General features: G+C 41.6%; 1 protein-coding gene across 2 annotated transcripts in view; it reads left to right on the plus strand.

Moving 5' to 3' along the window:
* Window positions 1-26,827, plus strand: part of XPO6 (exportin 6) — a 92,004-nt gene that overhangs the window by 24,914 nt on the left and 40,263 nt on the right. For both annotated transcript variants that reach the window (XM_037507381.2, XM_037507382.2), the window contains exons 2-8: window positions 812-902; window positions 3,603-3,715; window positions 4,463-4,660; window positions 10,084-10,243; window positions 12,289-12,366; window positions 20,322-20,775; window positions 23,916-24,042. In XM_037507381.2, the coding sequence (XP_037363278.1) occupies window positions 812-902; window positions 3,603-3,715; window positions 4,463-4,660; window positions 10,084-10,243; window positions 12,289-12,366; window positions 20,322-20,775; window positions 23,916-24,042 (1,221 nt within the window). The remainder of the gene's footprint in view (window positions 1-811; window positions 903-3,602; window positions 3,716-4,462; window positions 4,661-10,083; window positions 10,244-12,288; window positions 12,367-20,321; window positions 20,776-23,915; window positions 24,043-26,827) is intronic.

Here is a 26,827-nt window from a genome sequence, read left to right on the forward strand (position 1 = left end):
AATTACTGTTGCCTCTTGATTACCTCTGGGTAGGTTAATGCAAGTGAAGATTCAGGAGTGGTCTGGGAATGCTCCCCATCTTTGCAGATGGGTAGTATGAAGGAGTGTTGACACAGACTTACTGCTGCAGCAGGTGTTCCCCACTGCACCGAGAGAAGAGGAAGTGTTTTTGGGGAATCTGTATGGAGAAGGGAGAAGATGAGAATTGGGAGCCTCTGGCCCATGGCTCATTATCAGCCTGAGCAGCTTTGCTAAGCCGGGTCTCTCTGTAGGCCTGCGGCTGGGAGCGGCTGATTTTGAGTCCCTGCTCAGCTCGGCTCTTTGCTCTGTTGGCTGAGATTGAGACTGGAGAAAACCCTGAATCCATGTACCAGTTTGACTACATTTGCTCCAAGTCAAAGTATGGCTCATTACTCAGATGGGGAGAAAGTATATTGCCAGATGGGCTGCAAGAAACCTAGCCTTCTTCTTGATTCTTCACTCCTGCCTGTTCTGTTAGGGCCAGGGGCTGCTTGCTTTCAGTGTGCGTCCAGAATTAAAGTTTGAATTATTTCCCTTCTTAGCATAAATAATTGAAAAATTGATTGCACAGTAGCATGGATTTATACTAAATGTACTAAAACTTTGGGTTTCGAGTCAGCTGGGAAATTCCCTTCAGTTTTCCTGGCTTGCACCGTGTATTTGAAGAACATTGGACCAAAATGTTTGAGGGAGTAAAGTATTATCACTGTTAAGTGTGACTTGGAAAGAACTGAGAAAGAGTAGAATTGAAAATACAGTTTATTGATCTTTTTTCAAATTCCTTTATTAGGCATCTGAAGAAGCCTCCCTCAGGGCATTGGAAAGTCTGATGACAGAGTTTTTCCATGACTGTACAACCAATGAGAGAAAACGTGAGATAGGTGAGTGTAAAGAGCTGCTGATTACAAAAAAGACCCCAATGGGGAGGAAGGAGTTGGTAGTCTTGGCTGGTCATACCTGCATGTTCCCCTTCTAATTCTTGCTCCTTTTGCTCTGGTTCTGATGCTTGGTGGTTGGTGAGGTCTGGAAATCTAGCTGCCAGGACCAGTCCTTGGGACCTGTGACAGTCAGTGGTGATGGATTTCCTCTCCTGTGGCCAAGTGTGGGAAACCTTTCTCCTTGCTTTGTTCTTAATTTTGAACTTTGTAAGAAGCATGTGGCTATTAATTAAAAAAAAAAAAAAAAAGCAAAACATAAAACAATTCATACAAGTGTCAAGGTAAACATGTTTTTGGGGGTGTATATCTAATTCAAATCTAATTTAGTACCTCGAGAGCCTTTAACTGGTGCTAACCTTTAGGGGCTGGTTTTATTTTCCTTACCTCTACTCTTATCTGTCCCATTCTGCAAGTTTTGATAAAGGATTCAAATGAGAGAGAGATGTAGATATGACCACTTCAGCTCACCTGGGTACCTCAGCACCTTTTGAATTTTATATTCATTCACATGAGCAGCATGCATCAAAGCATGTGGTAAACTAGAAAGTGCATTCAAACACCAGATCCCTGCCTCACAGAAAGACTGCACCAAGTTCTCACTGAACCCCAGAACTTGAGAACAAAAACTGTTTTCCTCTATCCATACGCAAAGGTTTTTCCCTTGGATATCCAAACTGACCTTCATTCATTGCTTTCACCTCTGTGGAGGCTGTATTCCTGTGTCCCCAGTACACTGGAGGCCCATTTCTTCATTCCATTCACCTTCTCTGGCTGTGTTTACCAGTTAAATATTAGGACTGGTTTCTGCCTTTGGTCCAAAGCTTGAGTGGTATTTGGACTTGCAGGTCACGCAGGAGACCTTTGGCTGTAGCCCATTTTCCCTTGTATCTTTGAATATCACATCAGCTCCTGGCAGAAGCTCATTTCTTATCTCTTTAATTTTAAACTTGGTGGTTTCTTTTGGGCCTGCCCTGTGCATACTTTCTCTTCTGAGGAGTGCACTGTAGAGAACAGAGCGTTTGTAAGCAAGGGTAGTGGACAGAAGCTGCCCTGGCGTAGAGGATCCATGCTGCTTGCTTCCCTAGGTTTTCAGCTGGACTCGCCCTCCAGAGAGTGATCCCTCTTGCTGGTTTCATGCCACCAAAGTGCCTTACACTTACAGACACCACTCATGATTTTAACCAGAAGAGGAGGAGGGTCTTTCTCTTACATCAGTCTACTGTATTCCAACATATTTCTCCTCAGCCCTCTTTTTAGCTTGTGATTAATATGTTTTTTTTTTTCTTAATTTTTGCTTTGCAAAGCAAATATTTGCTCACCTTCAGCATTCATGAGTTAGTAGTGGAACCTTCTGAACATGTTCATATTCTAATCTGATTTTAAAATAGCTTTAGATAACCAGATGCTACAAATGTCTAATTTAAATAGCAGGCTAAGGGGAATCCGGGGGTTTGGTTTTATGTAGTGGGTGTGTCATAGTTCAGTTCTCTTTGTTCTTAGTCTTCCTAGCTTTATTTGAGTGTGTGGGCTGGAGTCATTTCTTGCTGCTTTTTTGATGTCTTAGGATAAACTATAGGCTTTCCTGGCTAGGTGGGAGAAAGGAGGAGGGGAGGGGCTTTGTAGGGGCTTCACTGCACCTACCCTCCACTAAAGTTGTGGTGTTCGTGCTCTCTCAAGAGAGAGAGCTGTTAGCGGGGAGCCTCCAGTCAATTGGATCATTTTAACAGTGGAGGAAGCTGAGGCATTGTAAGGAGGAGCAGTGGCTTTCTTGGGAAAACCATTAGTGAATTGGTGGCAAAATCTGCTCTTCAGTTAGAGCTCATTCTCTCCAGTATGATTTTACCTCTTTACCTACCTTTTACTTTTATAAGAACAAGCCATCAGATTCCTTTTATGGGATTTTCAAAATGAGACTGCCTTGTGGCATTTAGCCTAAGTCGGGTACTAACGGAACAGTGCCTTTAGATGTGGTTAGAGTAGTGATTAGAATGGGCTCCGGTGCTGCTTGCTTTTCCAAGGACTTCCTAGAATTAGGGTTGTTGCCTTTGTATTTTCACCTTTTTTGGTGTTACATTTCATGTCTAGTGCAGCAGGTCAACGTGACTAAGGGGCTGCATGTCCAGAAACATGGTTACAGATTCTTATTGCTGATGCTGCCAGCAGTCGGAGTAGGAAGAAAGCCGTTCCTAACTGATTCAGTGGAGACAGGGTGGCTCCTGGCAAGTCCCATGATTACTGCTCTTATTTTTTTGTGTGGTATTTTGAAATAAAACCAACGCAAATGAGGAGATCTAGTCATCTTAAATTCTCATCCATTTTTCCTTGTGTGTGTGTGTTTTTTTTAATAAGGTTAATCTTGATCTTTTCTAGCCATCATTTTTTGTGGCCAGTGTGAGTGGTGAGGATATATATCTATGTAGCTCATACCCAAGAGGAAACAAGTTCATGGTCCCCTCAGAGTAAAAAAAATATTCCGTGGTCTGTCCCTTCTTATTGAAGAATCAGCAAGATTTTGTAGTTGATTTTGACATCATTTACATTATATGGAAAAAGGTGTGTTTAAAATAATGATCAGCTCAGCCTTGTATTAACTTCATGTAATTTCATAGCCTTTTTTTTTTCTTTGCTATTTAACTTTTCCAGAGGAACTTCTTAATAACTTTGCCCAGCAAATAGGAGCCTGGAGATTCTGCCTGTATTTTCTCTCCAGCACTAGGAATGACTATGTAATGATGTACAGTTTAACGGTTTTTGAGGTAAGTTGTAAGTTAACTTTATACTTGATGTTCTAAAAGGTATTGTCATGGTATTTATTGGCACTTGACTCGAGCTTGGCTGGGCAGATGGCTGGGGAGCAGTGGTCCCTCAGCGCAGGGACTCCTCACACACTGCCTTTTATCTAGATATCTGGTGTTCTGGGCTACCTTTCCATCTTCCACCCCAGAAAGGTAAGATGGAATTAGGTAGGTAGGTCGTTTGTGGCAATGGGTAACTTTTTCTTCCATCGATACCACTTAAAAGAGAAGGAGAACTAAAGAAAAACAATTTGGGAGGAGGGATGAAACCCCTGATACCATTATCCCAACCACAAAAAATTTTCATTTATATCCACTCTCATCTAGTTTTTATCTTTCTGTATCTACCTTAAAAAAATCCTAATTATGATCATTTTGCACATACCATTTTTGTATTTACTTATACCCTTATTTACCAGTCCTTTCTCTTACTTTGAACATTAAAGTTGTTTGGTTTTTGGTGGCCACTCGAGAGCCTGTGTGAGGAAGGCTTTTGCATGTGCAGCCGCTGGTATCTATTAGATCACTTACCCAGTTGTCCTGGGAGTGGGTTGTGGTATCGTAGGATTTGGACAGCTTTATTTACTCTTCTTGCCAGATTCCCCAATCTTTGCTTCCTGTTTGTTGTGCTACAGGTAACCATTAGAGAAAAAACAGTTATTTTTGTGTATAGATGGTTAACTTAAAAGATGTGTATTTGCTTTTCAGAATTTGATCAATAAAATGTGGCTTGGGGTCCCGTCTCAGGATAAGATGGAAATCCGTAGTTGCCTGCCCAAACTCCTTTTGGCTCACCACAAAACCTTACCTTACTTTATCCGGAACAAACTCTGCAAAGTTATTGTTGATATTGGCCGTCAGGACTGGCCCATGTTCTACCATGACTTTTTTACTAACATTCTGCAGGTAAGGATATACCCGGGAAAACTTTATCTTATGAATTTTCCGTGTGTAGAACTGATTATTGCCTTGTCATAAAGGGAGTTTGAGCACGTTGGAACTGCAGTAGCAAGGTCATTATAGGAATAGATTATTTTATTCACTTAACTTTGTATTTTTGAGACATGTTGCACCTTGGAGGAAGGGTGGCACGGGGGTAGGACTCAGTTGCTTTGTTAACCTCTTGTGAAATTCTGTTCAGCAAATAGTTGAAGTCCTGCACCAGGTGTTAGGATGAGGCCTTCAGTAATTGTAATTTAGTGGGGAGCTAGCCTTGGAGACAGTAATTATCTAATGATCTGGTAATTACTATAGGGGAAGTATGTGCAGAGTGCTCTGGTAGCATAGCATTTAGCCCCAGGGAGCTGAGTTACTTTCGGGGTTGTTTCTGGTGAGATATCAGGAAGTGGGGCGGGAGGATGAGGGACTAGATGATGGGCCAGGGGCCAGACAGGATGGGACATGTTCTTGCAGTGGGGCTCAGTGTTTTCATCCAGTCCTGTGGGAGCTACTAAAAAGTATAGAGAAGGAGGAATGCCTGGTCAAAATATTTATGTGGGAATGACAACTCCACCAGCACAGTGGAGTGTGGCTTGCCGAGGGGTGAGACTGGAGTGTAGGAAGCCAATAAGGCTACTGTTGGAGAAGGCTGAGCGAGAGCAGGGGAATCGGAGCCAAGCAGAGGCTTACCTGGGGGTGGAGACGAAGCACTCAGGAGATGGAACCAAGAGACTGATCAGTGACTAGGCAGTAGTGGTGAGGGGAGGGAGGACTCTAGAAGCATTTCAGATTTCTGGCTCAGATAGCAGATTTTCTAGGCCAGGGATATGGGAAGAAGAAATGGATTTGGGTAGAAGGTGGTGAATTCAGCTTGGCAGAAAATGCATTTTAAGCTTTGTGTGTTCCCTTTTTGCATATCTAGTGAGACTTTAGGAAATGTAAATCTGAAAGTCATCAGGGAATAGATGGGACCTAAGAACCGAGAGGGAGAGGCTGTTCATTTGGATCATCTGAATCCTGTGATAAAGTTGGAAACATTTTCGTATTACTGAGACACATATTTGCTGGAAATGGATATTATGTACAGTTCATGGAAATGAAATTATTTTAAAATCGGTTATCAGTGACTGTAGGTCCAGGATTTTTGAGAACAGTATCACTTTCTAACATTCTATGTGCTTCCCCTACAAGCTATTTGAATGATGCAGCAATTAAAATAAAAGTTCAGCATCCACATTGCTTCACTCATATTGTCTTGCAAGGGGCACAAAGAATTCTTCATTCCATTTTGTTTTATTGAGTGATTTGTTTATCTAGAGATTTGTTGGATTGATACTGCAGAGGAGATTCATGCATTTATTCAGTAAAATGTTTGTTGAGTACCAGCTATATACTAACTAAGCATGTGCTGGGCATATAGCAGTGAATATCCTGCCTTCCACCTCCATGGAACTCATCATTTTGAGGGGGGAGGCATCTGTAAATAATAAGCAGAAGAAAGAAAAACAACAACCTTTCAGGTAGTTGTAGTATTAGGAAGAAAACTAAGTCAAGGGCAAGGAAAGACTATCAAGGGGTGTTACTCAGATGGGATGATCTCGAAGGCTTTTCTGAGGAGCAGACATTTGAGCTGAAACCTGAGTGGAGGGGGTGGGGTGAACTAGGTGGGTATTAGAAGGACTAGCAAGTGCAAAGGACCCGAAGAATGGCAAGGAGGAGGCCTTGAGTGGTAGGACAGGAGGAGAAAGGTTTTCCTGGTGCTCTGATATCTTTCCTTTCACTCCAAGTTGTGAGTCTCCATATCTCTTAAGACAGAACCAGAAAGTCCTCTGGAGATAGAAAAGACCAACAAAGTTGGGGGTCTAAGTGGATTCAGTCCTGGGCTCGTCGGTGACATGTCCATGAGATGAGTCAGTAGAGTGTGAGCCAGAGTCCTGCCACCAGCAGGTGAGGGGGGCCGTGAGAGGGGCCGTGTTTTCACCAGGCTCGGATCAGTTCCTTTTGAAGGACAGACATTTCGTCTGCCCTGGATGTCTAGTTAGTGATAACATGGGAGTGGAAGAAACTTAGGCCAAGTGCTTATGGAGACTTACACAGGCTTGTTGCCTTCTTCATTACCCACCACTTTCCTCTTTCTGCCCCCTCAGAAGTGACTTTAGCCTCACGCAGCCTTAACGACTTGGAGTCTCCACTAGAAGGAGCACTGAACTGGGGAGCAGTAGGCTCGGGCTCTGTGTCGATGTTTATCACAAATACCTGAGTTTAGCAACTCCAGCCACTTAATGCGAGCTTCCATTTCCTTCTTTGTGAAATAAGAGGATTGGACTAAGTGATCTTTCAAATCCTTTCCAGTCGTATTGTCTCTGTTGCTTATTTATTCCAGAGAACCAGTCAGTAGCATGTAAGTCTTCTCAGGGGTGACATTCCTAACAACAAAAATAAAGTCAGCCTTTTTTTCAGGTATTAGTAAACAAAACAAAACCAGTTGAAACTGATATAAACCAATATTAACTCAGTAAAAAGTTTTACAAAAAACAGATGAACAAACAAAAACAAAACTGGTTGCGAAGTGAACTGCACCATAATGTGGCCCTTGGATTAAACCAACTAAAAGATTATTGACTCAGTTCCACTGTGGTTGGCTTGCATAACTTTTTCTGGGGTACATAGCTTTTTTATTTTGCTTTTTATTTTTTTTATTTTTATTTTATTTTTTTTTAAAGATTTATTTATGCATGCAAGAGCTGGGGTACAGGCCATAGATGAAGGGGGTGAGAGGATTCACCAGAGACAGAGTGGGGAACAGAACAGGCAGACTGACTGAAATACACTGCTAAGGGGACCAATGGGTGAGACAGGAGAGGTCTGCTGCACCATGTGGGTTGCCCCCTGGCTGGCTGGGGATCGAACTAGTTCTGCAGAGGCTGCGGATTGCTTCATAGTGCGGTGCTTAACCCCTTGCGCCACCAGGGAGGCCCTATTTTGCTTCTTTTTAAAACTCTTAAGACAATGCTGAGTATTCATGTAATTTGTGTTATAATTTGACAAGTACTATACCAGGCAGAGAGGAGTCGATTTGGGTCTCCAGAAAGATACTTATTGTTGCTTATACCCTTTCTCGACCACTGGTGAAGGAAATAGTTAAAGTGAAAATTGACTCCTGTTGTCCCTACCCCCTCCTGCCTCCACATACCTCAGTGCACACAGCACACCTTTCTAGTCTCTTCTTCAGATTCCTAAAATCTGCTGGACTGTACTTGGTCACATTGTGCTTAAGGGGTAAGCAGCATGGGAAAAAAGAACTTCTGTTTCTTCTCTGATTGACAGGTGTGATAAAAATTATCGGAGCTTCTCAGAAGCTCACATTAAGAATTTAAACCTGGGCCTCCCCTGGTGGCGCAGGTGATTGAGTGCAACGCTGTAAAGCTGTCCGCAGCCTCTGCAGCGCCAGTTCGATCCTGGCCGGCCGGCAAGGGTCCCACATAGCGTGGCAGACCCCTCCTGTCTCGACTGCTGCTCCCCTCAGCAGTGTTCGGTCAGTATGCCTGTTCTGTTCCCCGCTCTGTCTCTGGTGAGTCCTCTCACCCTCCTGCGCCTCTGGCCTGTACCCCAGTTCTTGTGTAAATAAATAAATAAAAATCTTAAAAAAAATAAAAAAGAATTTAAACCTGATCTTCAACCTATAGGTGCTTATTCTCTGTTAAAATTAATTGCAGAGATTACCTGTGTTCTGAGCTTAAATTATATATATGAAAATGGTAAACACTTCTAATAAAATGCTTTCTAGACACAAAGCCAACACGAAGGAAAATGAATGTTTTATCATGGTGTTCTTTCAGTAAATTTTGCTTTTTAACTGTTTTTTTGCTGACCGCCTCTTAACCCAAATGATGAGAGAAAGGAGAGCCTTAAGATACATTTTCCATACTGTAGGGATTTTTTTTTTTTTTTAAATATCTGGGGAGCACAGAAGTCTTTCATATCTCCAGAAAAGTATATTGCCAAATGGAATATTTAGTGATACAGGTCAGTCCTTGGCTGGGAGAGTAAGATTGAGATCTTTGGAGAAGATGGAGATCCGAGAGGTTGTGCGGGTGGGGGTGGAGGAAAGAGGTGAAAGGGGATGATATGGAAATATTTTAAATTACAGATTGAAATTCAAAGGTTTCCAGGTGGAAAGTGGTGCATCAGAAGGGTCAATTCTACCTTCTTATGTAAAAAACATTCTTTAGAGGAGGGATATCCTGTTCTTCTACTGTACTATCTGAATTTAAGTCGGTGTTAGAAATAGTCCAAAGCTGTAAAAAGTAAAGAATTGTGGTACTTAGAACTGATTTGATATAGAGCATTTTTTACACACATTAATCGTGACTGGTTTTACTAATGCTGTTGAATTTATTGTAAGTTCCTATTATTCTAGTGCTTTCCCACCCATTTGGGGATGAGATTTTTCTTGGTCTGTAGTGAGAAGAGTGGTTTTCCAAGGAAAGGAAAAGCCTTGTATTTCTTGAAGTGGAAACTATCCATTCCAGCTCCTGGAGTGTCCTCTTCTTGAGGACTTATGTTTTACAAACTGAGCAAATAAGTAACTTATTTGTATCAGGGAATGAAGTAACATATAAAGTTAAATGAGATTAAAGAAAATGGTCAGGTGTCCCCTAAATTGTTTACCCAGCTATAGTTTGTACCATATAACTCAACAGTGAATTGTAGTGGCAATCACTTGTAACATTTCTGGGAACTTATAAAGTAACCAATAGTAATGGTTTGAATTTTGTGACACTGATTAGAAAGATAAAAATAGTGTTACGTGTTGAAGGTCTACTTTTCTTTCTGCCTCTTGTTTGAAGAAACTTTTTTCAGGTAGGTGAATATTGTAGATGATAGGAAAAAAGCAGCTTATTTTGCTACGTAGATATTTGCAAGATAACTGTAGCCATAGTTGAATGATATGTATGCATACTTCTGTTCTGCCACATGTTTAATCTTGAACTTTTATGAAACATGTAAAGCTTAGAAATGTAAAGTTGATTTAATCCTTCACTGTTGAAAAGATCACAGATTGGTTTACACATATCTGAATCTCTAAATAGCCAAGACACATTGCGAATCTGGACATGTATAAAAATTGTCATGTGCGGTGTAAAAGAGCATTGTTTTCAAGTTCATGGTATTAGAATTTTGTCTTTAAAATAAGGTAAAAATGTATTTTGAATGGTTAAAAAAGATGAATATTGTACTCTTTGATTTTTCTAAGGCTTCGATTGTTGTGGTCTGTTCATGTAAAATTAATAAGCACACAGGGATACTTCATAGGGTTAAGGTTATGGAGTCCTCTTTGTACCTTAATTTGCCAGATTCTGAGCTCAGAACTTACTTTTTCCTGGCAGTTGATCCAGTCCCCCGTGACAACCCCCCTGGGGCTGATCATGTTGAAGACAACTTCGGAAGAACTGGCTTGTCCCCGTGAGGACCTCAGTGTGGCAAGGAAGGAGGAATTGCGGAAGCTGCTGCTGGACCAGGTGCAGACAGTGCTTGGGCTCCTGACAGGTGAGGTCTGGGCCTAAGAACTGACTGGTGTGGGGCGCCTGCACCTCCAGGGATTCCCGTGTACAAGGACCTCAGAGAGTGCTTGTGACTTACTTGTCTTGTAATTGGTCTTGATTAATGGTTGTATTAGTATGATCATGTGTTAATTGGTAACTGATTAATGAGGTCACAGGAATGTGATTGAAATGCTGATTACTGCGTGCTTAATAATGTGGGTGGTGAGCACGTTAGTTAAACTAATTTGAATTGAACATCCAGAGAAGTTGGGAGAGGAGAAAATTTTAAATTCTGTGTAGGGCAGGAAGACAAGGTGTCAGATCGGCCCTCTGTGCTAGGTTGTAATTGTGTGAGGTGTTTTCTTTTCATCTTGTCTATTAAAACCTCATGACGATGTTCAACAAGTAAGAATGAAGAGAAAGCCAACCGCAGAAAGAGGAAGGCAGGGAGAGCGGAGCCTGAATCACGAGGCCATGGCTGCAGCCGGAGCCTGCTGGGGTGGCTGCAGGTGTGGCCCAGCTGGCTGTGGGAGGCTCTGTGGCTCAGCAGCGTCTGCCTCCAACTCCTCCACCCAGCTCTCTCCTTGGATGGCTAGGGACTTTTGAGCATTCTTTTGAGCCCAGTGTAGTGCTGGGCATGCAGTACCCTCAAGCTGGTTATAAGAACTTGCCTGAGCAAAAGTGAACTGAGTTGGTTGTCATTTTATGCCCTGAGTGGGCTGGGGGGACATACACCAAACCTCAGAGCCTTTTTTTCTTTCAAAGCACATTGATACTCCCAGCTCTGGGTGTTACCATCTCTGAGCTGATATGTCTGTACAGACATTAAAATCTTGTAAAAATTGAGATGCGGGCCTCCCCCATGGCGCAGCGGTTGAGCACTGGGTTGCGAAGCTGCCTGCAGCCTCTGTAGCGCTGGTTCGATCCCCAGCTGCTCCCAGGGCACTGGAGGATGGTCCCGCATGGCGCGCAGACCTCTCCTGCCGCCTGCTGCTCCCCTCAGCAGTGTGCTTCGGTCCTTCTGCCTGCTCTGCTCCCCGCTCTGGCTCTGGTGAATTCTCTCACCGTCCCGCGCTTCTGACTGTACCCAGTGCTTGTATAAATAAATAAAAAATAAAATAAATCTTTAAAAAAAAAAATCGAGATGCAATTCCCATGTCATAAGTTGTCAGTTTCAAACAAGGTATATCTTTGATTTTCAGTATGTTCACAAGATTGTATAACTACCACGGTTGTCTAATTCCAGGGCTTTTTATCGCCTACTACCCTGAGCCCCGGGCAACTACTAATCTGTCTATATGGATTTTCCTATTCTAGACTTGTCATAAAAATGGAATCATATGATGTGTGACCTTTTATGTTTGACTTTTTTTACTTAGCATGATATCTTCAAAGTTCATCCAAGTTGTCAAATATATTTGAAAATAAAATATTTTCAAGAATATTTATGATCATCGATGTGCCAGGTTCTCTAAGGAGATACAAAGAGAAATAAAATGGCACCTTTCCTCCAGGAGTGTGTACCCCAGGAGGGGAGAAGGGCTGCCACACCACAGTGGGTTAGGGCCGAGGTGTTTTCATATGCAGGCAAAACTGAGCAGATAGAAGATTTCTTTGAAGAGGTGGCACCTGGGTGGCATTCTGAGGGACAGACAGGTAGCAGAAAGGTCAAGTTGGGATTGGGGAGAGGAGGTCATGTTAGAGATTAAGAGAAGGAATAGCTCCTTGAACATGAAGCCTTTGTGGGGTGGCCTGAAGGCGGGACAGGTAGAGCACATGGGTGAGCAGAGAGGCAGATGCTGAGATTACATGGCCTGGTGCCGGCTACTTGGTGAGAAGCATAAGAGGATTATTGCAGGTTTGTTAGACATAGAAGTTGAGTTTGAGTACGCAAGTGGTGGTGTCCAGGAAGCGGTTGGATGCATGGTTGAGAGAGGGATGTGTAAAATACAGGTGTTTGACCAAAGGTATCAGCTAATCATTTATCTAAATCTGATTTTCATCTGGTGAACTTTATTTCTCAAACTCAGTTTCTCCCTTTTTTGGTAGGTATCTTGGAGACAGTCTGGGACAAACACAGTGTTACTGCTGCCACCCCACCACCATCCCCGACTTCAGGAGAAAGTGGTATGGTTTGCTCCCCCTAACATGTGATGTTCCTCTTTGTAAATGCGCTTGGGTGTTTCTGCAGGGCAGTGCTTGCTTATCTACAGCCCTTTTTGTAAATGCGCTTGGGTATTTCTGCAGGGCGGAGCTTGCTTATTATCTACGGCAGATACAGTGGCTAATGCTTCCTCAATCTATTTTTGACCTTTCTGCCCATGTTTTCTGAGTTCCTCGTAAGTACTTGTACTTTCTAATACAATTTTTTGAACGGCATATTTTGCCTTTTCCTTGTCTACTAAGAAGATGGCACTTTTGATCTTCTGCCATTCACCTTCATGCCCTTCAACTCATGACTGCTGTCTTTCCTGGTTGTTTTTCCTTCCCCCCAACATTTCCTGGTCTTATTGCCCACGTTGAAGCTGATCTGATCCTGTGGGCTTGACGAGTCTGCTTGGCATGCAGTGCCACGGGGTCCCAGGAGAGGGAGGGAATGTGGGAATGGGGAGGGCTTTGGGTTGGGGGCCAGTGGGCAGCAGTCAGCACTGACTGTGTTTCGCAGTGTTCAGAAGATTGGTAAGGCCTGGGCGTATTTACAGTGAAAGTTAAGTCGTGTATTGGTGGCTAATTATTGTCCAGTTATGTTAATATCTCTTTCAGAAGTCAGAGTTCACCAAAAAATGGCTACTTTTAAGCATAGAGGGAAAGAGGAAATTGTGTCGGAGCAGGAACTTTTAGTTTCTAAATGCTTCTGTTTACACTAAATGATCACAAATGCTTTCAAGTCCAGTACATCCTGTGTTCTTCCTCTACTGTAAAGGTTGATGCGGCTAATGAGAAATGTTTCCACATCTTTCTGCTTTACCCCAGGAAATGGACTGTTGAAATCAGATACCTCTGAGCTCAAACTGGTCATGTAGCCTGCTGTTATGTGGAAGTTGAAATTCTTGCAGTTGCTATAGCATTGGAAATATGTCATGAAGTTTTGAGGATTGTTCAAAACTGTAGTGTACTAATTTATCCCAAATCCCCTTTATTATACTTGGATGAAAAACTGCTAGTCATTTGTCATACTTAGATAAAAACTGAAACATGTTAAAAATCCACAGAAAAGTGAATTTTATTTGTACTTGGTGGCAAACCTTCATTCTCCAGGTGAGGTTTGAGGAGGCTTAGCAGGTTTACATTTTGTAATAGTGGAGTGGTTAAAGAAAATATTGCAGATGATGCAGAGATTTTAGGAGGGTGCACCTTGGAATCGCCTGCCATTTAGTTGATATTAAAATTTGCAGTTTCATTTATAGTTTGCAAAGATTAGTTCTTTTGAATTAGATTTGTTTTTAGGTAGTTGAATATTAATTTAGCATCTAGTTTAAGTCAGCAGCAGCATTTTATTCCAGTAAAACTTACTTGATTCTCTGAAATAATTTTCCAGTGCCAGAAGTTGTGTTTCTGGTACCTGCCCAAGCTAACTCAGTTTATATTTGCATAGACTGACTTTTCTGGAGGCTAGATTGGGGAATACAGGATAATACAAACTAAAAATACATACCTCTTTCATGTGGCACCTAGGTTTTGTTTATGAGATTAGGTGAAATAAAATATGAACTAATTTGATATTTTCATAATAGACAAAATCTAAAAATACATTTTGTGTACATTGTGAGAACTGCCATTTAGGCACTATTAAAATATTTTGAAGTGTTAAATTTTAGTATTTGAGAAAAAGCAAAATAACCTGAGACCAGGGTAGGGGGTAGGTGGGGAATTATGTAAGCTTTAAAGCTGGTGTACTTCCCCTTAAAAAAAAAAAAGAATTGTGTGTTCATGTGTTTTGATAATTTTTATGACATTTGCAAGTAAAGTCATCAGCTCTGTTATATGAGAGATATTGGTGATGTAATCAGCATGTATTTGGATGCCTTTGTGCACTTAAGACACCAAGTTAAGGAGTAGAACTTCTAGAAAATTGTTTAGCTTTGTTGACCGGAAAGCTCAGTTTCACAGAGGAAATTCATTTTGAGAAGCTTACGGTTTAGTGAGTAAACCCAGGTAATTCCTAAACACACCCCTCTAGCCGGACCCTTCCTGTCCCACTTAATTCCAGGGGATTTTGGTCTGCCTTGTAGCTTTTCATTTTGTTTTCTGTTTATTCACTTTCAAAGAGCAAAACCCAGGGACTAGTCTCTGCAGCAGTGACTCCAACAGTCTGGGTAGAGGAAAAAAAGGGTGTCAAGGGTGTTTGTATGCCATATTTCTCGGAATAATTCCCCGTAATTGTTGTCTCAGTTTCCTAACCTACCTCACTAGGCCAGAATCCTATGACGCAGGCAGATGATGATTTTCTCTTGTTTACAAACAAGGAAACTGGGGCTCGTGGTGGAACAGGGACACAAGCCCATCTTTCCAAGTCTGGGTGTGCACAGTCTTTATCTTCAGTTTGCGTTCTTGGTCCCTCTCACTGCTTCTGCCTGCCTGTTGTTCCCCTGGTTTAGAGTCCTGGCTCCAACACTGTGTACCTTTTCTGACCACGGGCATCCATGGTCTGAGAGGAGAGGGCTGTCCTCTGGGGAGGGAAGGTGTGGTGGGTGTGCCTTTCATTTTGGGCTTGGCTTTTATCTGCACTTGAGCAGCCTCAGCCTCCTTTCTCTATTAGTCTTGTCCCTTTTTATTCTGCTTGGACAAATGGAAGAAAAAGGTGAACAAAATGAAATTGTGTAATTACTGTAATTCTCAGTTGACTTTGTTCTGCAATAAAAATAAAGGGACCATATTTTAGCTATATGGTATAGTTTCAGAAATACGTACGTAGAGTGGTATTGGAAAGTTTCCCAGGGTGAAGATACATATTAGAGAGCTTGAAATGATTGAGATCAATTTATACCTTATCGTTTTTTCCCAAACTCTTTCCAAATTATATATCTTTGTGTATTTGTAAATCTTTTCACCTATTCCCTTATATGCTACTTACAGAAAAATGGGACTTGGAAAGGTCACTCACAAGTATTGTGATCATGATTGCCCCTTCTAAGGACTCCATGAGTAGAGTTTCTCCCCAGTTTCACTGAACTGAGGTTATAATTAGATAGTGGATCTCAGTTGGGGGGGTTTTGCTGTGCAGGGGATATTTGGCAATGTGGAGAAATGTTTGGGTTGATACAGCTGGAGGAGCGAGTTCTGCTGGCATCGGCAAGTATAGTGCGGGCGTGCTGCTAAATATCCTGTAATGCAAAGAATTACCCAGCCTGGTAATGTTTGCTGGTTTCTGCTCTTCATTTAATACCAATGCAGTCCAACACAGGCACTCTTTGAGAGAAGGTGCCAGGGGACAACTATTTGGTCAAATCTACTTTGACCATGAAAATTAAATCCCTTATTAATAAATGACAAAAATCCTCATTTTTAATGGGTGAGGAGATTGAGGCTGAGAAAGATCAACTAATTTGTTCATGTTCACCCAACATTAATTACTATAAAACAGCAGTTCTCAGTAGGTCTTGGGACTCCTAGGAATCCCAACCCTTTCAGGGGTCCCAAAGGTCAAATATGTGTTTGTAAAAATACTACACAACGTCAATTTTCTCTCATTCTTTTAAGTATACCAAATAAAAAGAGCTCATTCAGATTCTACATTGTAATGAACTTCTAAGAAATGACTACTCATCAAATTTTATTATATTAGCAACAGCTAGGTATCGAAAAAGACCACGAAGACTCTTCTTTCTCAGTTGCCTATGTGTACAGCTGGGTTTTCTTTATGTGCTTCAATGAAAACAACATATTGCAACAGATTGATGCAGAAGTAGAGAAGAGAATCTTTCCTGTCTGCTTTTAAGCCACACATTAAAAGGATTTCCAAAAATGTAAAAATAGGGCTGCTCCTCTCACTAATATTTTTGGGGCAAAATACAGTTTTTCATTTGAAAATGTTACTTATGCTAACTGGTAATGGGTTTGTCATTATTAAATAAACTAAATATTTGAAAACTTACCAGTTTTAATTTCTATTATGGCAAATGCCAGTAGAAATAACCTGCATGAAAGGTTTGGTCTGAGACCAAAACTTTTGAGACTGCTGCTGTAAGGCACAAAAGAAAATGTAAAAATTTACCTGGTATCCCAGCATATAAAAATAACATCTTTCCAGAAATACAGGAGAATAGATGTGTGCAGGCGTGGACAAGATAGATTTAGCTCAGCAAAAAGGCAAAATGACATCATATCTTATTTATTTTCGATGAGAGGAAAAAAAAACCCAAAAGAAACTTACTGATATTTATACCTCCTGTATACAGGGAGAAACCCAAGCCACGACTAAGTTGTCCAAGTGGCTCCAGAGGCTGCCATTAAATAGCTTAGCTGAGAAAAGGGGACTTGGGAGCGGAGCCAGGGAAGTGCAGGTCTGGAGGTTACCAGGAAAGCACAGTAGACAAAGACAGACAGATTTAAGTTCAGTTTTATAATCATACATAACGTACATACATACATATGTGTGTGTATATATATACACACATATAAAATAAAAATATATTTTAATTTTATATATTTTTACACAGGTCTTCATTTTTTTTTTTTTTTAAAGATTTATTTATTTATTTATTTATACAAGCACTGGGTACAGTCAGAAGCGCGTGAGGGTGAGAGAATTCACCAGAGCCAGAGCGGGGAGCAGAGCAGGCAGAAGGACCGAAGTACACTGCTGAGGGGAGCAGCGGGCGGCAGGAGAGGTCTGCGCGCCACGTGGGACCCTCGCCAGAGGCTGGGGATCAAACTGGCGCTGCAGACGCTGTGGGTAGCTTCGCAGCCCAGCGCTCAACCACTGCGCCAATGGGGAGGCCCCAGTTCTTCATTTCTGTACAGTGTATGGTTTCTCCTCTCAGTTGTAGTCCCCGTAAAATTCCTACCACCAAGTCACCCATGCACCATCACCATAGTCCTTTGTGCTTTTCCCTCCCGTTTTGATCCCTCTGCCTTCCCTGCAGAATGTCTTTGATTTATAGTTGTCTGTTGATTTTTTTTAAAGATTTATTTATTTATGCATACAAGAGCTGGGGTACAGGCCAGAGGTGTGTGGGGTGAGAGGATTCACCAGAGACAGCGGGAAACAGAACAGGCAGATAGACAGAAGTACACTGCTGAGGGGAGCAGCGGGCGAGTCAGGAGAGGTCTGCTGCGCCGCGTGGGGTTGCTCCCTAGCCAGAGATCGAACCGCGCTGCAGAGGCTGCGGACAGCTTCCACCCCTTGCGCCACTAGGGAGGCCCCCCTCTGTTGATTGTTTTTAAATGTATTATAATTATTATTTCTTGATCCCCTATATTTTTATTTTATTTTTAAAGATTTATTTATTTATGCATACAAGAGCTGGGGTGTAGGCCAGAGGTGCGGGGGGTGAGAAGATTCACCAGAGACGGAGTAGGGAGCAGAACAGGCAGATCTACTGTAATACACTGCTGAGGGGAGCAGCGGGCAAGGCAGGAGAGGTCTGCTGTGCCATGTGGGTCAGCTCCCTGGCCGGCCGGGGAATCAAACTCACGCTGCAGTGGCTGGCGATAGCTTGATAGCGCTGTCTTTAACCCCTGTGCCACCAGGGAGGTCCCTATATTTTTATTTTTAATAAAGGCATATTTTAGTTTTACCTGAACTGACAGAATATTAAACTGAAGGAATTGCTGGTCTTCCCCACGAGGAATATTAGTTTGTGAAAGATACCTCTAAGATTAAGTAAAAGAGATTATGAAAACCAGTTCCTTACTACATGTGTTAATTTTAGACTATGCTTTTTAAATCATATCTTAGTGGTTTGCCATACGTTTATGTAACTACATGATTTTAGGAGTACAACTTCACACCTCGACATGTGCACACCCTTCATTCACCCACCACCAACGCTGTGGTTCCAGCACGCCAGCCCATGCCCCATCCCCTCCTCTCTACCCTCGCCCTATTTTTTGAGAGTTATAGCTTGTGAGAGATGAGAAAATTAGCTGGCACACCCTTCTATAATTCTTACATTTGTTGAGCCTGAAGTTTATATTTAACTCAAAATTTGCATTAATTAGTCCCTTTGCTACAGCTTCTCCGTTCCCGAATTCTTTTTAAAAATCTCTTTATTTGCATAGTTTCATTGTCGAGCACCCTCCTTAAGAAGAATTTGTGGACAGCATGTTATGGGAGTTTCTGCATGCTTGAGAAAAATGTTACCTTCGTTTTTGTCAAAGGACAGCTTTAAGTTAAGTCATTCTTTGTTCCAGAACTTGTAGACATAGCTCCACAGTTTTCTAGCTTTGAGTGTTACCTTTGAGCGGAGGTGTCTGAATTTGGTGTTTTCCCCTTTTGATATGTGCTTTTTCTGCCTACACTCTTTCCTTATTCCTAAAGTTTTTAGTATTGATGATTTTTTTTTTTAAAGATTGATTTATTTATACAAGAACCAGGGTACAGGCCAGATGTGTGGAGGGTGAGAGGATTCACCAGAGACAGAGTGGGGAACAGAACAGGCAGACTGACCGAAATACACTGCTGAGGGGAGCAGCGGGCGAGGTAGGAGAGGTCTGCTGAGCCAAGTGGGTTGCTCTGCGGCCGGCAGGGATCCAAGCAGCACTGCAGAGGCTGCGGACAGCTTCACAGTGCTGCGCCTGTGCCACCAGGGAGGCCCATTGATGATTCTTTATAATTTTTGTGTGTGGAGGGGGGCACTGAATAAGTCCCTTTATTTTGTAGAGTTACACTTTTTTATTCAGAAAAGTTTTCTTTTTGTTTATAGTTTTAAGTATTGTTCTCTAAAATCATTTTAGAGTCCCCTACCCCCCATCCCATTTCATTTTGTGTGATTTCCTTTAGTTCAGTGCTTCTACCTAGATCTTAGGCAAGAGGCTCAGAAAGCCAGCCAGCACTTACTGAAAATTAAGCAAGCATAACAATCACCTGGAATTTGTAAAACACAGATTTCTATGTTCTACCTTTCAGTTTTGCTATAGTAGGTGTGGGTGGCATCTGCTAATTTGTATTTTTCTTATATTGCAGTAACATTAGTTTACAACACTATATATATGTTTTAGCAGTGCAAGTTCACACCTCTTCAAAGATGTGTTACCACAGCACATCCCCCACCCAAGTACTCCTCCCCAGTCCACTGCACCCCGTATCCTTTCCTCCCACTCTCCATTGAAACACAGTTGACACACAATGCTGTTATTTTCAGGTGTGTAACATAATAATTTGATGTAGGTGTATATATTGTAAAATGACCACCAAAGTAAATTAACATATTACCGTATATAGTTCCCCCTCCCCTTGTAATGAGAACTTTTTAACATCTCTCTTAGCAAATTTCAAATATGTAGTTAGTATTGCTGACATAGTCACCATGCTATGCATGACACCCCAGGATGTCTACATTTTACAACTGGTGATTTGTATCTTTTGATCCTCTTCACCCATTTTGTCCCCTTCCCACCCACCACCCAGGGCCCCTTCACATTATATCTGTAAATATAGCTTTATATCTTTATATCTATTGATATTAAAGCTGAGAAAATTTACAAATATATATATTCATTTAAAAATAACTGATAAGCTCATTGCATATGAAAATAATGTGTTTTAATGAAAATGGCTGTGTTTTCTAAAATTGAAAAAAATTTTCTAGGAGTAGTGGCATTATTTAAATCTTTTCAATATGTGACCCAATGAAAGAAAACTTCTGCTCTCTCTGTTGCATTCACATGTAATGGAGCCTCTGGAGCATGCCACTGCAGTGAGATAGGAAAGTAGGATGTTTGTGTTCTTTCAGAAATGGTTTTGAATTTGTGAACTCTGAAAGGGTCTTGGGCAGTGACCCTCAGGGGTCCCTATACCAAACTTTTGAGAACTACCACTTTGTAGTAATGCTTGGGATTTTTTTTTTTTTAAACAACTACTTAAATTGGTTTGTCAGCGATTTGATGCCATCTATCTTAAAACCTTTTTGCATTTGCAGGTGACTTACTGAGTAACCTGTTGCAGAGTCCTAGTTCAGCCAAACTGTTGAATCAACCAATCCCCATCCTTGATGCGGAGAGTGAGTATGTTTGTTCCCTGGCGTTGGAGTGCTTGGCTCATCTCTTCAGTTGGATTCCTCTGTCTGCCAGCATCACCCCATCCCTCCTTACCACCATCTTCCACTTTGCACGCTTTGGCTGTGACATCCGGGCCAGAAAGATGGCATCAGTTAACGGCAGCAGCCAGAACTGTGTGTTGGGTCAGGAGCGTGGCCGGCTTGGGGTCCTGGCCATGTCCTGCATCAATGAACTCATGTCCAAGAACTGTGTGCCTATGGAATTCGAGGAGTATTTACTGCGTATGTTCCAGCAGACTTTCTACCTCCTGCAGAAAATCACCAAGGATAACAATGCCCATACCGTGAAGAGCAGGCTAGAAGAACTCGATGAGAGGTAATGAAAACAGGTGTGGAGTCGGCTGTGCCCAGAGAAAGGGCCCTGGCTGTTTATTACATTGTGCTGCTTAGAGTCTGTAATCCTCTTTGGTTTCAGAATTTGGGGCCGCTGGTGAGGAACAGAAAGGTAGGTCTTCTATCAGTAAGTGTAAGTCTTGTATCAGTAAGTGTATCAGTAAGCTGGAAGGGCTAGGGTGGTTAAGGGAAGTGAGTTGAGTTTGAAAAGTGATTACGAATTGTGTAGGTGTGTTGTCTTTTTTCCCCATCCATCTGTCTTCTGTTCCACCCCTCCTGCCCCTTCCTCACTATTTGCCTGCAGGTCTGAGGTGGTGCAGGAACTGATGCTGCTCATACATAGCCAGGAACAGGAGAGGAGGTCCGCGGAGGTACAGGGGTTATAATCACCCTTTCTCACTGTGCGTCAGCTTTGACTATTTGACTTTCCCAAGTGAATGTGTGTAGTGTATGGGAATGTTATTATATTGAGTCTTACACAAATGGCAAGATTCATCAAAGAAAGGAGAGTTGTTAATGTGGGCACATGCTAACCTGGCACACACCCTGTTCCTTTGTTACGGTCTTCACAACTTCCTAAAATTGCCTAACCTTTTGTAAGTGCTCTGAGAGACTACTGCATCAGAGTAGTCTGAGCCTGGGCTTGTGGCTTATTTCCATGCAGATGATGTTGTTTACTTCAAAACCTTCGTATGATGCGACTGCTGTGTAAAAACAAGAGGGAGTGTCGGGAACTCGTATTGACTGTTCAGAAACTTCCAGGCAGATAAACTGTATTGAATCAGTAAATATTTACCGATTGCTTGGCAGCAAAAGTTGTTCATATTTTAATCAGTTTTCCTTGGCTTGTTATATAGAGTTAAGCTATTTCCTTTTCTTTAGAGTAAGTCAGGACACTTTCAGTGATTTTTAAATCTAGCAATTAAATTTTTCTAAAGTTAAAAAAATTGGTACATAATATTTTGGTTTGGTTTATTGTAAACTGAAATTTTCTTTGTATAATTAAAAGAATTTATAATCTGTTACAGTAATATGTTGGTTTTATTTTTCTTTAATTGGTGTATGAATTCAAAGGTATCAATATTCAAACACAATTTTATATCCTTTCTGGCTTTGGTTTAAGAAAGGCTGTATTTTCATGTTAAAAAAAAAGCTAGTGCTTGTGTACCAACCATCAAATATAGTTTTGACTTTTCACTTGTTGTGATGGCTTATATTTGGGTGGTATAGTAATGTCATCATGGATTATCTATGTACTGATTCTCTTACATGTAACTTTTGTGATCTTGGTTTTATATTTTAATCCTATGCTTCCTATTGCCCTGTGAAAGCTGAGAGGTGCCTGGAAGCAGAAAGGTGACATAAACGATACTGTGTGCTTGCTTCCTGGCTCCTGAGCCCCTACCACTAATTCTAAACAGCTAAGTCCATTCTCAGTTGTTTAGGAGCTGCTTAACCAGGCCCTTTGTGTCTCTTCCCTCTCCTGCCTTTTTTCTAACTTTCTACTGCTCATTAGCACCTGTACCAGAAGGTGGGCAAGGGAAAGAAAATGAGGTGAAATAAATCTGTAGTTTTAGTGACTGAATAGCCTTGTTTATATTTTTTTAAAAATTGGGTTGGGGTTTAAAATAAAATCGAGATGGTATGATATTTGACCCATGGCTTCTCTTTATTCTTTTGTGGGTGTAGGGAATTGAGGGCATCTTTCTGAAGAGCAGTAAACTGGTTGATGACTTTTGACTATCCATGCAAAAATGTAATAATGTAAAAAGTGGAAGCAAAGAAGAGGAGTTCCTGCTCTTGAGCTTTAGTGTTTGAAGACATCAGGGAGATGTCTCTGTGGACTTTATCATGTCTAAAAACGATTTATGGCCTTACTGTTTTTCAAGTGTTTGACCCCATAATCCACTGAGACAGCCATTTTCCTTATCAAATAATTTTTTTTTTTAGCTGCAAATAAGCTTACATGTGGAGGTCATGTAAGCTGGCCACCCTCAGTGTTACAGGTCCCAGGAATAATGTGGGGCATTTTATTTATGGGCCAGTTTTGCCCTTCTGAGTGGAAGTCTTCTCCCCCTTTATTTTATTGACATATCTTGCTTTAAAAAAATATCCTTGTGCACTTGAGAGTTTCAGGGTTGTTCTTAGCCACTGTTTAATTTTTGGCTAAGTCCTAGCTTGTCTTTACTTATTTTTTTAATCTGTCTCTGAAGTGTAATTGTGGGGGTATGCCCATCTCATTTTCTGATCACCTTTTGGTATTTAGGGGCTTAAAATGACAGTTTTTGAAATGTGAGAGTGATGATGTGCTGTGCATTTAATAACAACCATCTCTTATCCTTGCAGCCTTGACCCACACTCTTCTGTGGAATGATTTTCTGAATACAAATGAATTGGGGATTCACTGTGATGTGAAAAGAAAGAGCACTGGATTGGGAATGTGGTCCCATTCAGCCATGCGCTGGCTGGGTGACCTTGGGCTGGTCACTATATCTCTCTGGGCCTCCTGTAAAGTGAAGCATTAGGCTGGATTGCCCCTGAGCCTTGTCCAGCTCTAACAGCCTCCCTCCTTTATACTTGAAATCACTTCTAGAGTGGATTTGGGATATATGCTATGTTTAGCCAGAAGGTGGGGAAAAAAAGGAAAGTTAGGTTGCAAACCTGAATTTATCTTACCTGGACACCAAGGCTTTTGGCCTTGTTTTCTTTTTTGCATTTTTAGCACATTCATTTGAATATATTGGCCCCTTTCAGAGAAAACCAGCCTTCTAGACATGCCACTTTGAAATGACACAACTGTTTTGCCCATCAACTTTTTGGCTTCATTTCCTTTCACTTTAATTGGGTTATAACTTAACAAGATAGGAAATAGGAGAACACGAGCTTATAAATGCCTAGTAGATAGTGCCTGAGGATTAAAGTTGCTTTTCTGCTATGTTTCAGGTGGTAATGGAATGAAGGGTTGCCTGTCCCGTAGGTAATTGTTGCAGGCCTTTATATTTTTAAATGAAAATATAAATCTGTTTAGTTCTGTACTGAAAGAAATTTGGATTGAATTTAAGTTCTCTTTTAAGCAGCTGACTAGGTTTCTTATTATCACCTTTGTCTTCTTGTCTTATTTAGCTACATCGAGAAGTTTACTGACTTTCTGCGGCTCTTTGTGAGTGTTCACTTAAGAAGAATCGAGTCCTACTCCCAGTTCCCTGTTGTGGAGTTTCTGACACTTTTGTTCAAGTACACATTTCATCAGGTAAAGCGGTGCTCACTCCCCTGCCATGTCCATTTTGTTATTTCCAGGAGAAAGAAATCTTCATTTATTTCCCAAGCATTTATATAATGCTTACTTTGTGAAGATCACACATTTAGTCTTCAAACAACTCTGCTAGGGCAGATATTGTTATTATTAGCTCCTTTATACATATAAAGAAACTGAGGTCAAAGAGTAAATTGCTAGGGGTCGTACAGTTAGTAAGTGGTGATACCAGGATTTGAACCCATGGAGCTTGTGTTCTTAACCACTATTATGTCGGAGAAGCAAAATACAGAAAATGTCTGAAATTGGAGCTTTTAGTTCTAATCTGTAACTGCAGCTAAAAAGTCCCACAAGGAGGTTGTAGTGGAGGGTTAAGTTTGGTGGTCTCCAATTTATTCCCCTATTCAGGAAATATTTTTGCAACTCTTACTGTATTTTCGGAGTTAGACATATAACCCTCACAAGCACAGCCCTTTCATTTTATTGAATTTAAATCCTAGTGATCCAGGGTTTTTTAATTTATATATATCTTTTACAAGTTTATTGAGGTAAAATTTGTGTAGTATGAAATTCACCCATTTGTAATTGTATAATGAAGTTATGTTGAGCAAACATATAGACTTGTACAACCATCACTGTAGTCCAGCTTTAGACATTGTCACACCCTGCCTCTTGTGCCCATTTTTATGTTTTTAAAATAAACTTTTTATTGGGTTATCACACACATATAGCAAGTACATAAATCTGTATCGCATAGCTTGATAGAGAAAGGCATAGAAAATGTATTTGAAGACTAATGCTGAGAAGCATATCTACCAGGGAAATGAACCAGACCAAGATGCCCAAGAGTGCTAACCAAAATAATAGTAGGTACAATCTAAGACACATTATAATAAAAGTGTTGAAAGCTAGTAGCAAGCATGGAACACTAAGGAAGGGTAAATTGTTAGGGAAACATCAAGTGGAGCTCAGCAGAGACCTCACAGGTGAGAAGGGAGTGGCAGGAGCTGGTTGAGTACTCACAAAGACTTCCAGGCTAGAACCTTCAAGAAGGAAGGGAAAGGAGCTTCACTGAGAAGCAAAAACAAACACTAAGCCAAGCATGAAAGAAGTGCAAAAGGGGTTATTATAAAGCAACAGCAACCAACAGGGAACAGGCACCTCAATTAAACAGCGTGGAGGAGGAGGAAAGGCGCAGGCTGTCACTAGACAACTTTGAGACCAGACCCCCGATGGCTGCATGGTCCATTATAGACTAACTTCAGCAGAATCTTCAAACAAAAATAGCCTAAGTGGGCCTCCCTGGTGGCACAAGGGGTTAAGCTCTGCACTATGAAGCAATCTGCAGCCTCTGCAGCACGAGTTCAATCCCCAGCTGGCCAGGGAGCAACCCACATGGTGCAGCAGACCTCTCCTGTCTCAGCAGACCTCTCCTGTCTCACTCGCTGCTCCCCTCAGCAGTGTATTTCAGTCAGTCTGCCTGTTCTGTTTCCCACTCTGTCTCTGGTGAATCCTCTCACTCCCTGTATCTCTGACCTGTACCCTGGCTCTTGTATGCAAAAATAAATCTTTAAAACAAAAAATCCAAAAAAAAAAAAAAAAAAAAAAAAAAAGCCTAAGTATCAAGTAAGAAAGACTATGGAAATGGAGCCTAAACAAAACAGTAAAAGAAGACATTGGAAAAATAAAAAGATAAACTACCAAAAAACCCCCACAAAAAAACCTACCCAGTGATAAGGGTGAACCCTTCCTGGGAGGAGGGGAAAGGCCAGAGCTGTAAGAGGAGACCAGAGGTGAGGAGGCATCACGGTATCTAAGAGGGACCTTGAGTGCAGAGCAAGCTCAACCATGCTGAGCTTTCCAGACCAAGGACGAGGAGAAGCGTGATGAGGTACATGGGGGAGGCTGGAGAGAAGCGTCACAGGTGGATCTAACGAAATCTTGAAGGGGACAGGAAAAAAGGATGTGAGCGATACGCTTGGATAAGTGTAGCAGAAATGAAAGCGAGACAAGGAGCCAGGCTAAGCTTGGAAGAAGGGGTCCTATTGGGGGAAGTGGAATAAAAATGTCTTCAAGTTTTGCTCCCTATTTGAAATGTGCTCCCTTTAGCATATGATATACAAGAAAGCTAAAAAATAGCTTTAAATCATGCATGTAACTTAGGCTTCCTTCTTTGGACTTGGACCTCAATGTTCCATGTTTGAGCTTTGGTTATTTCCAGTAGGTGTGCATCCTCGAGCAAGTTTTTAAATGTCCTCAGGTCCCATTTTCTTTACCTAAGCGGATAATGGGCTGTCTTGTGGGCCTTCCCCATTGTTCATCTTCTGTGATTCTTTCACTAGACTCCTACATTTTATTTTCCACAGAACTGAATGTGGTGATTTTATGTATTTATAAATTATGTTTGTATACTGGGAAAAGAAAAAATATGGTCATGAAGCACACAGTAGGGCTCTTCTTTCCTCCCTTTAATGGCAGGTCGCTGTCAGCTGAGTTCCCTTCTGCTCTCTTGGCCTCCTGTGTGAGCACCTCCCTTTCTGAGATCCATGTAGGCACAGAGCTGAACACTGGACAGAGGGCAAGAGCCTGGACTGTGCTCCACGCCGTGCAGTGCTCCACGTAGGGGCGGCAGCCCCTCGCTGGAGAGGCGAGTGGAAAAAAGATGGCAGCAGTGGTGGCCGGGGAGATCTTTGGGCTGAGATTTAAGAGTGAGAAACTGATCACTCTTGGGTAAATCTGTCTTCTCATCTGTTCATGAAGTGTGATCTTACTTTATCATAGT

The sequence above is a fragment of the Talpa occidentalis genome, unplaced genomic scaffold (assembly GCF_014898055.3).
Source record: "Talpa occidentalis isolate TD23 unplaced genomic scaffold, MPIMG_talOcc4v2.1 talOcc4.12, whole genome shotgun sequence".
In the NCBI taxonomy this organism is placed as follows: Eukaryota; Metazoa; Chordata; class Mammalia; order Eulipotyphla; family Talpidae; genus Talpa; species Talpa occidentalis.